Source organism: Oncorhynchus mykiss, chromosome 16 (genome assembly GCF_057628025.1).
Source record: "Oncorhynchus mykiss isolate SJ-2025 chromosome 16, ASM5762802v1, whole genome shotgun sequence".
NCBI lineage: Eukaryota > Metazoa > Chordata > Actinopteri > Salmoniformes > Salmonidae > Oncorhynchus > Oncorhynchus mykiss.
Genome location: NC_143037.1, coordinates 15,130,135 through 15,144,771, shown reverse-complemented (window position 1 = coordinate 15,144,771; position 14,637 = coordinate 15,130,135). Strand labels below are relative to the sequence as shown.

At 43.4% G+C, this 14,637-nt stretch overlaps 2 protein-coding genes across 2 annotated transcripts; both read left to right on the top strand.

The window, feature by feature from the left end:
• Positions 1-2,287: 2,287 nt before the first annotated feature.
• On the top strand, positions 2,288-8,492 carry LOC110491438 (growth/differentiation factor 10). Its single transcript, XM_021564888.3, has 3 exons — positions 2,288-3,565; positions 4,339-5,234; positions 6,626-8,492. The coding sequence occupies exons 1-3, from the start codon at positions 3,307-3,309 to the stop codon at positions 6,815-6,817; spliced, it is 1,347 nt and encodes a 448-aa protein (XP_021420563.1). The 5' UTR covers positions 2,288-3,306; the 3' UTR covers positions 6,818-8,492.
• LOC110491436 (growth/differentiation factor 2-like) lies at positions 8,486-12,811 on the top strand. Its single transcript, XM_021564886.3, has 2 exons — positions 8,486-9,659; positions 11,176-12,811. The coding sequence occupies exons 1-2, from the start codon at positions 9,311-9,313 to the stop codon at positions 12,075-12,077; spliced, it is 1,251 nt and encodes a 416-aa protein (XP_021420561.3). The 5' UTR covers positions 8,486-9,310; the 3' UTR covers positions 12,078-12,811.
• The last annotated feature ends 1,826 nt before the right edge of the window (positions 12,812-14,637 follow it).

Below are 14,637 nucleotides of genomic sequence, written 5' to 3'. Positions count from 1 at the left end.
AACGCTCTATGACCAATCACGCTTTCCCCAACTCATCGTAGGCATAAACAAAAGAGGGGCCATAGAGCGACTGGACCATTGGCGTGGCCCATTCCCCCTGCCTGAAGCAGATACAGCTGTTTCTCAGCCAAACTCACTGTGTCGTCCAAACAGAAGCCTCCAACAGTGAATAATGGTTGTAACTCAATAGCTTTGTCCATTTTTCAAAAGTGCCCAAACACATCAGGCTTGCTTGTTTTCAGATAGGCATCTCGCATTAAGAATGACCAACAATTCAATTAAAACTTGCTTTAAGTAATCAAAGCAATGAGTTCACGTTCTGGAAAGTGATCATCAACTGATAATAACTTGACATAGCGTCATAAGAGATAGAGAATGGTCCATCTCAGTAGATTGTGTGCGTGAGTGCAATGGTAAGAGTTCATACGGTCAATTGTGTAAGTGACTGTGCTTTACTGTATTAGTTGTAAGTGTCTTGGCAGATATACTGCAGACGGTATACAGAGGCTTAAAGATTACTCTGGGATTTGAAGAAAATGAGCTGAAGAAATAAAACCATCTAATGAGTGGATGTAACTTTGATTCAATACTATATGGTTTCTTTCTCTGCCTAAGTGCTAAGGGATTTCCCCTATCTACAGCCAATTATTCCTGAGTTGAAGGGAAAAACTCCAGCGCTCCTTACTGAGGCAAAGATAACTTTGGTGTATTCATAAGTGGTCAGAGAATATACCTCAAGTCTAATTTTGTATCTATAATGATTTCTTGCAGTAATAATAACACACAAAAGTATTTTTGTAATTGGGTCACATGAAGCGAACGTTGGAGGTGAAATCCATCATGTTGATTGCTGGCTCTGTCCGTGGGTTGAGTTTCTGCAGATGTAGTGGGTCTCAGGAGAGGAGCTGCACCGCTCAGCTAGCGCTGCTCGCACTGCTGAGAGCAGCTCTTTACCTTTGTTACTGAACCCAAATGTCTGAACCCCAATGATAAATCACTCACTTTTTATGCGGAGCTCCGACAGGCCATGGCACTGGGTCAGGCCTTTATTCAGAAATCAGACGTCTGAGCGGCCCGTTGGACGAGACAAGGCCTGCAGAAATACACCCTGATGTGATCATTCTGTCAGCAAGCAGCCCAGGTGGTGTGTGGGGGGGGGATAAACTACTCCAGTCCCACTCGGATGTCATCTATACACAGTAAACCCTGCAATTTGCTGAGATTTGGGCCATACATTTGTCATAACAAATCCTTTCCAGGAGGCATTCCATCTTCTGTTGGCGTTGATCGCTAAATGTGCTGCTATGCAAATGCAGGAGCTGTTCCGGATATCTCTCTGGGAGAGGAAGGCTGTCTGTCTTGCTGTCTGTTTTTCTCAGAAGGAGGACATTGATGTGAACTCTTCTCTCTGAGTGTCCATGAGGGAGGTATGGCAGAGGACCCAGTCTGGTGAGGGTCTGTGTGATCACACATGGACATCTTGGCAGGGATCAGATGAGTAATGGAGGGGTTTTCATGGCCTTTGGACATCCATGACCAAATCAGTCAGAGCGGTCATTTAGTCCTAGCCAGCAGTAAGAAAACAAGTCGAGGGGAGATTGGTGTCCAGCCAAAAGCAACATGGCGGACTCACTGTCTTTCACTCCTTGATGAACGCCCCAGGCAGATATTCTGTGAATCAAAGCGTTTTCTTCTGTCCCCCTACTTCATCTCTCTACCAGAGGTGATTCATGCATGCATGATGTCATACGGAATGCCATTTTTTAAATGGTCTTATGTGTGAGGGGCCATTGTCTTGGCCAGTGTCTGCCGTACCGATTAAAAAAATATGAAATGATGAACAGTTAAAGGTCCAATGCAGCCATTTTTATCTCAATATGAATTTCTTTCTCAATATTAATTTCCTTTCTGGGTAACAATTAAGTACCTTACTGTGATTGTTTTCAATTAAAATGGTCCAGAAGAAACAAAAATAGTTTCTTAGCTAAGAAATATTTCTCAAGCTATATTTTTTCTAGGACTGTTTTTGATTGGTCTGGGTGGGGAAGGGAAAACTGAAAACTAGCTGTTATTGGCAGAGAGGTTTGGAACTCGCTTTCTTATTGGTCTATTAACTAATTTACCGCCTGGTGACATCACCAGGTGGTCTTTTCAAACAGCTCTTACACTAAAAGGGCATTAACACAATTTTCACAAGTTCACAGTATTATTCCAACCTCATTGTTACAAAGGAAATTATGGGTAGCTCTAATGGGAAGGGTCTACCATGATCGCGACACATGATGACAGCTGAGGCTGATATGATCTTGCTTGGGCTATGTAGTGAAAACCTTAAGACAATCCTTGCTTTAGTGAGTGCTTCAGGAGCAGGGGCCTTTTAGTGCTGTTGCAGGACATGTAAAGCGTGGTGTGAAAGGCCTCAGTGATTCCCGTCGGGCCAGTAGAAGGTATTTTAATGGCTCACTGACCCCAGTAGCCAGGCTGTCACCACCTCTCTCACAGGGTCCGCATTGTGCTGCTGTTAACTAGACATCAAGACCCCAGAAACGCAGGAGGCTCCAGCAGGCCCCTCCGACCGAGGGGCCACAAAAGAATGAAATGGAAGAAAAACAAGAGCACCTCACAAAAGGTCTTAACATCACATGGTTGGCTGGAGAGACCAGGAAGGGAGATATGTCTTTACATATCGGCATGCCACCGAAACATCAATTCTTCATGCAACTCTTCACTACAAGGGAGTGCCCTGTGCCCCAGTCATTATGTGATCATCATGCCTATGTTTATCCAGAATGGAATGGAATAGACATTATAGTTCAAACAGTCAAAATGAATTTAATTAGTGAGGTTTAGAGTGTAAATGCTTTTTTTAAATGATGTATGAAAACCTTTAATAATAATATAATATAATTCCTGTTTTCATAGTTGCAATATCTAAAGTACTGTAAATTTAACAGCAGCCAGCACATACAGTTATTCTACAATGTGGGAGATCTGCGGACTTGACTCTCTCGTTGGCTGGGCGCTGCAAAGCGTCACCATCTGTCACTGCTAAAGCAGTAGTCTACCCCCTGGTCTCTCTGTCAGTAAGAAAACAGTGTGGAGCAAAACGCTGTGAAGTTTGCCATACGACTTACCGATTTAAATGTTGACCTCAAATCTACATATGAGTAAAAAGAAAAACAACTAATCAAGCGCGTCCTGGAATTGCACTGCCGAGAGCTGTGGATGATTTTTCTCACATTTTGGCACATTCAAACACTAAAGAAAGACGGTACTTGATGGAATAATTCGTTTTGCATCGAAAATATGACGAAGATATTATTACATCTGGTGCATTTGATGTTATTTTTTCATTCCGGAATCGGGGAAGTTTTATCAGAGGAGCCATTCGAAATTACGCAGCAGGACAGCGATATCCACGAAACTACCGATGGCACCTCCTCGCGCGAAAGCGCACGGTGGGACATGGTCTCCATCAATATGTTTAAAGTCTATGAAAAGTACAGTAAGGAACCACAACGCCATCGAGACGAAAATACCGTCAGAAGTTTTAAGGCTATTCCAGGTGAGTGTTCTCCTGCCCTATGCACGGCAGTAGATTTTATGTAGGCCTTTTTAATGTAAGATGTCATTGAGTGTCCCGAAAGCCGTCTGCTACATAAAATGCATTATTATTATATGTGCATATGTTACTGCATGACACTGTAATGTCACATAACCTAATATGAAGTGGCGGGCTGCTGTAGGTAGGATACAGCAGCTACAGTAGCCTATATCAGTTGGAACCGTACAGTGACATACATATAATTTTGCAAGAGCAAAACGTAAATAATAAATCATAAATAAAGTTCAGCTACTGAATGTGTTTAATATAAGCACCCCCCATGCCCTGTCACTACTTGATACAAGCTCAATGTGAGAGTATAGGCTACTGTTAGTATCCACGACATATTAGACCAAAGCCGATTATGACGCCAATAGAGGCACATGGAAAATTCTTCTCGTTCGCTCCTAAGCATTTCCACATGTCTGAGACCTTTTCAGGGGCAATGTTTATCTTTCAAACAGCAGTGGGAGTCAAGGGATCAAATTAAGATGATTGTTTATTGTAATCCAAATGTTGTGTATTGCAATCAGATCGTTATCATGTCATGTGGTAGCATGCACTATAACCTGCTGTATGTGATGCTATTTCACCCAGAGCTAATCATTCATTGTTTTTATGACATTATAGTTAGAAGAAAAAACTGTTGAAAGTAAGCTACATTGAAAAATAACGTTTAGAATTGAAAATGCTGTCACCACATGTCTTTCCATTGTCTTGTCTTTTTTTTGCAGGAGTCTCCAAGAACAGTGTGTGGTTCCATTTCAACCTGTCGTCCATCCAGGAGTCGGAGGACATCCTGTCCGCCACATTCCACTTCCTGGACCAGCGTCCCCGCCACCGACCCTGGATCTGCCGGCGCTCCCGAAGCGCTTCCTGTCGCCTTCAGTGGCATCCCCCATCCCAGCTCCTCTTCCGAGGAACGTCCCCAAACTCTGCCTTTGCCTCCCTGCTGGGCAACGTCACCCTGCCCCCTCCCAGGAGAGGGTCCTGGCAGACAAGTGATGTCTCCGCTGTAGTCAAAGAGGCCAGCATCCTGGGAGTCTTCCTCATTACCGCTGAGTTTGACTTCGGGATGAGGCCCCAGAGGAACCAGGAACGCCTTTCTCCAGCCATCCTACCGTACGTCCTGGCGTATGCCAACGACATGGCCATATCTGAGCCCAACAGTGTGGCCATGACCCTGCAGAGGTACGGGCCTTTCCCTTCGGGCGAGGAGCCCACCCGGTCATCCAACGAATCTCCTCCAGCCTCTAGGCTGAAAAGAGAAGCATTGTCCCCCCTGGACCAAATACTGGACAATGACCTGCCTGAGGTCCAGTTCAACACCCTGAAGAGCCATGAGCTATGGGAGAGCACTTATTTGGTTCCCAAGATCAAGCCCTCAATGAAAGATGGGCAAAAGCATGGCCAGGAGAGCAGTGAGGGGTTGAATAAGCCCCAGGTGCTGAGCTTTGATGAGAGGACGATGAAGAAGGCTCGCAGGAGACAGTGGAGTGAACCCAGGGTCTGCGCCCGACGCTACCTGAGAGTGGATTTTGCAGACATCGGCTGGAGCGAGTGGGTGCTAGCCCCGAAAGCCTTTGATGCCTACTACTGTGCAGGCACCTGCGGATTTCCTATTCCTAAGGTAATTTAGCGTAGTGTTTTACTTCAGTGTGTCATGTAGTATTTATTTAGTAAATAAAATGTTCCATTGTTTTGAAAATATGTTTGGAATTGCTTTAATTGATCAGATGACGAAGGGCATGCTGGATAAAATACACTACATGACCAAAAGTATGTAGACACCTGCTCATCGAACATCTCATTCCAAAATCATGGGCAATAATATGGAGTTGCTCCCCCCTTTGGTGCTATAACAGCCTCTACTCTTCTGGGAAGGCTTTCCACTAGATGTTGGAACATTGCTGCAGGGACTTGCTTCCATTCACAAGAGCGTTAGTGAGGTCGGGCACTGATGTTGGGCGATTAGGCCTGGCTCGCAGTCTGCGTTCCAATTCATCCCAAAGATGTTCAATGGGGTTGAGATCAGGGCTCTGTTGCAGGCCAGTCAACTTCTTCCACACCGATCTCGACAAACCATTTCTGTATGGACCTCGATTTGTGCACCAGACCATTGTCATGCTGAAACAGGAAAGGGCCTTCCCTAAACTGTGCCACAAAGTTTTCCCTTCACTGGAACTCAGGGGCCTAGCCTGAACCATGAAATTAGCCCAAGCCCATTATTCCTCCTCCACCAAACTTTACAGTTGGCACTATGCATTGGGGCAAGTAGTGTTCTCCTGGCATCCGCCAAACCCAGATTCGTCCGTCAAACTGCCAGATGGTGAAGCGTGATTCATCACTCCAGAGATGGCGTTTCCACTGCTCCAGAGTCCAATGGAGGCGAGCTTTACATCAATCCAGCTGGCAATTGGCATTGTGCATTGTGATCTTAGGCTTGTTTGTGGCTGCTCGGCCATGGGAACCCATTTCATGAAGCTCCCAACGAACAGTTTTTATGCTGACGTTGCTTCCAGAGGCAGTTTGGAACTCGATAGTGAGTGTTGCAACTGAGAACAGATGATATGTACGTGCTTCAGCACTCTGCGGCCCCTTTCTGTGAGCTTGTGTGGCCTACCACTTCGCGGCTGAGCTGTTGTTGCTCTTAGACATTTCCACTTCACAATAACAGCACCTATAGTTGACCGGGGCAGCTCTAGCAGGGCAGAAATGTGAGGAACTGACTTGTTGGAAAGGTGGCATGCTATGACAGTGCTACATTGAAAGTCACTGAGCTCTTCAGTAAGGCCATTCTACTGCCAATGTTTGTCTATGGAGATTGCATGGCGGTATGCTAGATTTTATACACCTGTTAGCAACGGTTGTGGCTGAAATAACCAATCCACTCATTTGAAGGAGTGTCTACATCTTTTGTATATATAGTGTACATGCCTAACAAATGTGATGTCATCATCATACTCCCTTGTGAAAGAGAATCCCTTTTAACTCCAGCTTCTTTCCCTCTCTGGCTCCCAGGTTGCCCGGCCCTCGAACCACGCCACCATCCAGAGCATTGTGAGGGCGGTGGGAATCGTTCCCGGCATTCCAGAGCCCTGCTGTGTTCCGGACAGGATGAGCTCTCTGAGTGTTCTCTTCCTGGACCCCAGCCGGAACATGGTGTTGAAGGTTTACCCCAACATGTCTGTGGAGACCTGCGCCTGCCAGTAGAACCACCCGGAAGGAGCCTCAATGCATAATGCATGAGAGTACAATGAATCAGACAGAGTGGAGCAGAAGAGACATTCAGTCAGTACAGTAAAAAAGACAGACATCTTTGGATGAGGCTGCAATGGATAAACCCACCATGGAGGGAGATCTGGATTATAGATAAGAGTTTCTGGATTATAGATAAGGGTTTCTGGATTATAGATAAGGGTTTCTGGATTATAGATAAGGGTTTCTGGATTATAGATAAGGGTGGCGAGATGCAGAGAACGCCGTGTCTGACCATCAGATTAGTGTGATTCACACAGACATTTCCTTGTCATTCAGCAGCTCAACTGTAGTTGAATTTGGGCCTGTATCACTGTCAGTTCCAAGTCTTCAGCCATCCAGAGCTCTTGATGTATACACGGATTCCAAAGTAACTCAAATGATGGACCCTATTGCCATGTACTGGACTTCGGTGGAGGCTGGTGGGAGTAGCTACAGGAGGGCGGGCTCCTTGCAATGGCTTGAATGGAATAGATGGAATGCTATCAAACACATGGAAACGACATGTACGACTCAGTTCCATTTACTCAGCCATTGCAATGAGCCCCTACTCCTATAGCTCCTCCCACCAGCCTCCACTGCTGCACTTAGACTATTGGACTCAGGTGAGCTTTAGATGTGATGTCTTCGTACGGTACAACACTCAAAAGTGGAACCTCTGTAAATAATAATGTAACTAATACAACTAAATAAGACTTATTTCTGTAAATAATTGCTGGGATCTTAAACTATGTTTTGCCTGTAGTGTTCACTAGTTGTGCAGTTTGAATTAATCTGTCAACGTAAATGGTTAATACATGAGTGAATGTACTGTTATAATAAATAATCCCATGTTGTTTTCTGACATGTCATGTTTGCATAAATTTGAATCAGGAATCCATTGTCGTCATTTTCAGCGAAGAAAATGGAGATAGACAGCACATTCCTGCCACCTGCTGTTTTGAAATAGAAAATAGTTTTCAAAAAATGGCCATTTGAAGAGGTAGACCTGATATTGATTGTTTTGATCTTATTGACGGAAAGATCGGGAGAGCTTAATTACTTATAGACCACTAGTGCAAAGTCATTACATTCAAAATTGTCAGCATCAGACTGTAGTTGATTAACGTCAAACTACCACAAAAGTCTTGAGAATATTGTGCTATGTAATTTCTATTCCAACATTGTGAATTGTGCATTTATCTTTTGTTTAGGCTTTGTCTGGTTTTGATCATGTGTGCTTTAATTGCCCAAATATGGCCTAGATTGACTCAAAACTTAAATGGAAATAAACTGAATGCTCTATAAAGTGGAGTACATGAATAATGAGAACCCTGGGAGATTGGTTGGGGTTGTTTTATTTTATGATGACCTTGTCCTGAGTCGTCATAGGCTGCGTTTACACAGGCTGCCCAATTCTGATCTTTTTTTCACTTGTTGGTCTTTTGACCAATCAGATCAGCACTGAAAAAGATCGGATGTGAAAAACTCTGATGTGATTGGTCAAAAAAACAATCAGTGGAAAAAAAGAGCATCCTACATATTTACAGTATTAGCCAAGCAGCTAATATTAGAATTACAGGAATGTTTAGGGAATAGGAATGCGTTACTCATTTCAGACTCAAATAAAGAAAGTACCTTAATCACCAAATCACTTGTTTATCTGGTGCATTCTTCTCTATGGAAAATGCATGTCAGAGGATATTTAACTGGCCTTTACTCATAAAGATATCCCACAGAGTGGGGGGGGGGGGGGGGGTTCTGCCTGAATGTGTGAGAGAGACAAACACACTGTTGGAAAGTGCCAGGACTCAGGCCAATGTCCTCAGACACATTGGCCTCGGATGTCACTGGATCCTAGCCACAATGTTTACTGGTGATGAAGAAGGTGTTCTACACAAATAATTCCCCTTGGAATATTGAGTGCTGCCAATTTAACCTGTAACTAACATTTCTAAGCAAATGTGTTAGTTTGACATCTTTATTGCTTATGTATCTGAAAGACTCTGAAGAAAACATGTCCTGTATCAATATGGGGAAGTTCTCACTATGTCTTTTTTTGCCTCTCCTAACTTATGGTGATTTCCGTCGGCCTCAAACTATGACCCGTTAGTGGGAAGCAAGTGGGAAGAATTTAGCAAAGTGTTTGTCAGTAGTCTCGCAATTTCCAGCACCTCGCTCATTATCGCAGTGTGTCTGTCACATGTTTACAGAATATTCATTAACGGCAAGCGCCCTAATGATAACAAGGCCCAAATGAAGATACAGTATCAATGGTCGAGATAAGAATGGCTGTGCTACTATTTTGGTTGAAACGAGGCTACTGTTTACTCTAGAACATGGGAGCGGATCCTAGCTCTAGCATAGAAGAAGCTCAATTTCAACAGATCGTCACCCAAAGTCCATGTTAAATACATAGTGGGAACTGGGAAGGTAAAGTGTGTTGATTGGGAAGGATTTGCTCTGAAGATGCAATGCTCAAGGCGTTTCTTCTTCCAGATGTGTCTGAGTTTGCTGGTGTCCACGGGGTCCTGTAGATGCAAGTCACTGAACGATGTCCTCCAAAGTGAAGATCCTGAGGGCTTCACTGAGACTTCCAAGCAGGACTTTGTTGAAAAGGAGGAAATGGACAGCAGGTTACAGAGCTTTCTGGAAAACATGAAGGAAGGGTTTCTGAGAGAACTCAACTTATCAGATGTCCCACAAGAGCACAGCAAGATATACCCACCGCCGTTCATGATTGAACTGTACAACAAGTATGCCTCCGACAAGTCCGCGATGCCTCGTTCTGATGTCATTCGCAGCTTTGCCGTTCAAGGTATGTACGTAGGCAAGTCAAACAGGAATATTGGGGGCAAGACTTATGCCACAGGGTTTTTTTTTTATCAGTTATCACAACATTTACATACATACAGTGGCTTCAGAAAGTATTCAAAAATATTCACACCCCTTGACTTTTTGGACAATTTGTTGTGTTACACATTGGGATTAAAATGGATTTAATTGTCATTTTTGGTCAACGATCTACACAAAGTACTCTGTTATGTTAACGTGGAAGAAAAATTCTAACCTTGATGAAAAATTTAGGAAAACTACAACACTAATATATCTTGACTAGGTAAGTATTCACCCCCCTGAGACAATACATGTTAGAAACACCTTTGGCAGCGATTACAGCTGTGAGTCTTTTTGAGTAAGTCTCTAAGAGCTTTGCACTCCTGGATTGTACAGCATTTGCCCATTATTCTTTTTTAAATTCTTCAATCTCTGTCAAGTTGGTTGTTGATCATTGTCAGAAAGCCATTTTCAAGTCTTGCCATAGATTTTCAAGCTGATTTAAGTCAAAACTGTAACTAAGCCCCTCAGGAAAATTCAATGTCGTCTTGGTAAGCAACTCCAGAGTAGATTTGGCCTTGTGTTTTAGGTTATTGTCCAGCTGAAAGATACATTTGTCTCCCAGCGTCTGTTGGAAAGAAGACTGAACCAGGTTTTCCTCTAGGGCTTTGCCTGTGCTTAGCTGTGTTCCGTATCTTTTTATCCCCAAAAACTCCCCTAGTCCTTGCCGATGACAAGCATACCCATAACATGATGCAGCCACCACCATGCTTGAAAATATGAAGAGTGGTACTCAGTAATGCGTTGTGTTGGATATGTCCTAAACATAACACTTTGTATTCAGGACAAAACATGTATTTCTCTGCCACATTCTTTACAGTATTACTTACATACCTTGTTGCAAACATGATGCATGTTTTGTAATATTTTGTTCTGTACAGGCTTCCTTCTTTCCACTCTGTCATTTAGATTAGTTTTGTGGAGTAACTACAATGTTGTTGATCCATCCTCAGTTTTGTCATACAGTATCACAACCATTAAACTGTGTAACTGTTTTAAAATCACCATTGGCTCATGGTGAAAGTCCTGAGCAGTTTCCTTCCTCTCTGGCAACTGAATTAGGATGGATGCTTGTATATTTGTAGTGACTACCATAACAAAGGCTTGCCATAACAAAGGGGTTGAATGCTTATTGACTGAAGACATTTCAGCTTATCATTATTTATTTTTTTAATCATTTTTTTTCTTCAAACAAAAATCCACTTTGACATTATGGGCTATTGTGTATAGATCAGTGACATAACATCTCAATTTTAACAATACACAAGTCAGGCTGTAACACAACAAAATGTGGAAAAAGTCAAGAGGTGTGAATACTTCTGAAGGCATTATGTTAGTACTGTATGCTTATTAAGCAAGCCTTTGTGCCTCTATGGCTATTGATTCAAATATGTGACATCAAATATGAAACTCCGTATGCCTGTTGCCTACTTTCGCAGATGTTAGTCACTCTGCAAAAAATGGAACAAAGTCAAAACACAGACTGCTGTTCAATGTAACTGTCCCAAATCACGAAGAGGTCACCATGGCGGAACTCAGGCTATTCACCCTGCTGGATAATAGGGCGACCTCGCACTCAACCTCCTCCAATCAGATCGGGGCTTCCATAAAGGTCTATGAAGTGCAGTATAAAGGAAACAATGTCACAGCCCACTTTGTGAATGGGAAAGAGGTCGTTGGGGCCCATCACTCTTGGGAAGCTTTCGATGTGACCACCGCCATCCAGAGTTGGGTCAAATCAGGCCGTGGGGCCAGTGCATTTGAGGTGGTGGTCGACAGGTGGGACTGTGGGCCTTTCAAAGGCGGAGGTTTTGACGTGAGCGTGGGTGCGGGGGATAACCAGTCAGCTGCTTTGATTGTCTTCTCTGATGACCTGGGGAGCAGGAAGAGAGAGGCCAAGAAGGAGCTGAAGGAGGAGATAGTCCATGAGGAAGAGACGGTCTTCTCAGGGAGCGACTGGCAAGGGCCCGACTTCAATGAGATCCCCGTGGACCTACACCCCAGGCGGAAGAGGCAGGGGGACACCAGCTACTGCCGACGGACCTCCATGCGCGTCAAATTCAAAGATATCGGCTGGGACCAGTGGATCGTGGCGCCCCCTGAGTATGACGCCTTTGAGTGTAGAGGGGTGTGTTACTACCCCCTGACTGAGGACATGACCCCTTCCAAACACGCCCTCATCCAAACCCTGGTCAATCTCAAGAACCCCAAAAAAGCCAACATGGCATGTTGCGTTCCCACAAAACTGGCCCCAATCCCGGTCATGTACCAGGAGAATGGTGTCATCACCTTGCGACAGATGTATGAGGAGATGAAGGTGGCAGAGTGTGGATGTAGGTAGTAAGAGGTAACATCCATGGTGGTTCCCTTTATCCTTTACTGTAAATCTGTACATTCCTGTTGTAAGATGCTTTTGACTTATTTTATTTAGTATACGCTCAGAAAATATATCAATAAAACCTGAAATTCAGTATTTATTAACTATGTATCATTATTGTAATGGTTTTAGAAAACAAAAGAGATGATAAATTGAATCTATTATGAAGTCAGTGTTCATCAATTGTTTGATATCTATAAAGAAATTATCATAATCGAAAAGAGTAGATTTTGAAAGTATTTTTTATAACAGGGCATTTCTGTAGTGTACGCAAGAGGCGTCACTACAGTGCCTGGTTCGAATCCAGGCTGTATCACATCCGCCCGTGATGGGGAGTCCCACAGGGCGTGCACAATTGTCCCAGCATCGTCCGAGTTTGGCCGGGATAGGCCGTCATTGTAAATAAGAATTTGTTCTTAACTGACTTGCCTAGTTAAATAAAGGTTAAATGAAAATGATGATTATGACTTCTAAATTATTCATTTGAATTAAACATGTAGTGTTCTCATTAGTTTCATATTAGAGGCAGAAACTTCTCTATAGCATAGCAGTGTATTTCTCCGCTAAATATGTTCTACTGTATAAATTAATATTCATTTTGAATTTCTAAAGTTCAACTTTTGGGGATGAATTTCTTCTTTGAATAATGTGTACAGAGTGCCCTCTAATGGTGGACAATAAACTATTTTTTATGTATATATCTTACTCCTTCATTCATGCCTTACATTTTCTTTTGACTGTTTTTGTAATTATTCAACTAAAATATTGCACACATATCTAAATATTAAGTACGCGTTGATCCCGATATACTTCCGTTGTGAACATTAGTCAATGCACAATAGTCAATACACATCAATATATTCTAATCAGAGGTGATGGTTCCCGTCCCAATGAAGCAAATGTTTGTCAGGGGATGAGGAAGCCTAGATGTAGACACTTACATCACCGCTTCACAGTAAAAACAAATATAGCCCAGTCTTAATATACACTATATATACAAAATGTGGAAACCCCTTCAAATGAGTGGATTCGGCTATTTCAGCCACACCTGTTGCTAACAGGTGTATAAAATCGAGCACACAGCCATGCAATCTCCATAGTAAAACATTGGCAGTAGAATGGCATTACTGAAGAGCTCAGTGACTTTCAATGTGGTATCGTCATAGGATACTAGAGCTGCCCCGGTCTGCCCTGCTGTTATAGTGAAGTCGAAACATCTAGGAGCAACAACAGCTCAGCCGCGAGGTGGTAGGCCACACAAGCTCACAGAACGGGACTGCTGAGTGCTGAAGTGTGTAGCGTGTATAAATCATCTGTCCTCGGTTGCAACATTCACTACCGAGTTCCAAACTGCCTCTGGAAGCAGCATAAGAACTGTTCGTCGGGAGCTTCATGAAACGGGTTTCAATGGCCGAGCAGCCGCACACAAGATCACCATGCACAATGCCAAGCGTCGGCTGGAGTGGTGTAAAGATCGCCGCCATTGGACTCTGGAGCAGTGGAAACGCCTTCTATGGAGTGATGAATCACGCTTCACCATCTGGCAGTCTGATGGACGAATCTGGTTTTGGCGGATGGGGCTGTTTTTCATGGTTCGGACTAGGCCCCTTAGTTCCAGTGTAGGGAAATCTTAACGCTACAGAATACAATGACATTCTAGACAATTCTGTGCTTCCAACTTTGTGGCAACAGTTTGGGGAAGGCCCTATCCTGTTTCAGCATGGCAATGCCCCTGTGCACAAAGTGAGGTCCATACAGAAATCGTTTGTTGAGATCAGTGTGAAAGAAGTTGACTGGCCTGCACAGAGCCCTGACCTCAACCCCATCGAACACTTTTGGGGTTGAGGTCACCTTTACATTCAAAAACGATGTGACATCTGATTTTAGCCTAGTTAACAGAGTCCACAATTGCCTAAATTAGTTCCTCCCCCTGATGACCTCCTCACTATCCATTTTAGCGCCAAGCATACCCTCCAAAAAGGGTCCTTGCTTTCTGGATCCTTGGGACGTCCCTACCCCATTAAAATGGTTAGGGTTAAGGTTAGGCTTAGGTAATGGTTATGGGTAGGGATTAAGGTTAGGGTTTAGGATAGGGACATCCCAAGGATCACGGATAACACTAACCCTCCCAAATGACACAGTGAACAATGTACCAGAGTCTTAAAATGAGATTCCAGGTCCTGATTGGTCATGAGGAATCGCCAGACGGGCTTATGTAAGAATGGGTATTAGAAGTTAAGGCAAGATTAACGGTACACACCGTGCTGCAGCATTAGACAATATGTAGTTGCGTAATTCTGTGTTGTACAAATTCCAAGTGATAAATTTCAGTTTTGAACTCACTCAACCCTAAATTCTATTCAGCCTTGACAAATTAACAGTGAGTGCAGTGAGTGAAAATCTGGATGCAAACATGCATTGTAAATAGTGAATATATAAGTATTTTCAAACAAATGGTAATTCATGTTCATTTTTATAATCATTGCTGTTGAATCTTCAGTTTCCATCCTGCATTCTGTGTTTA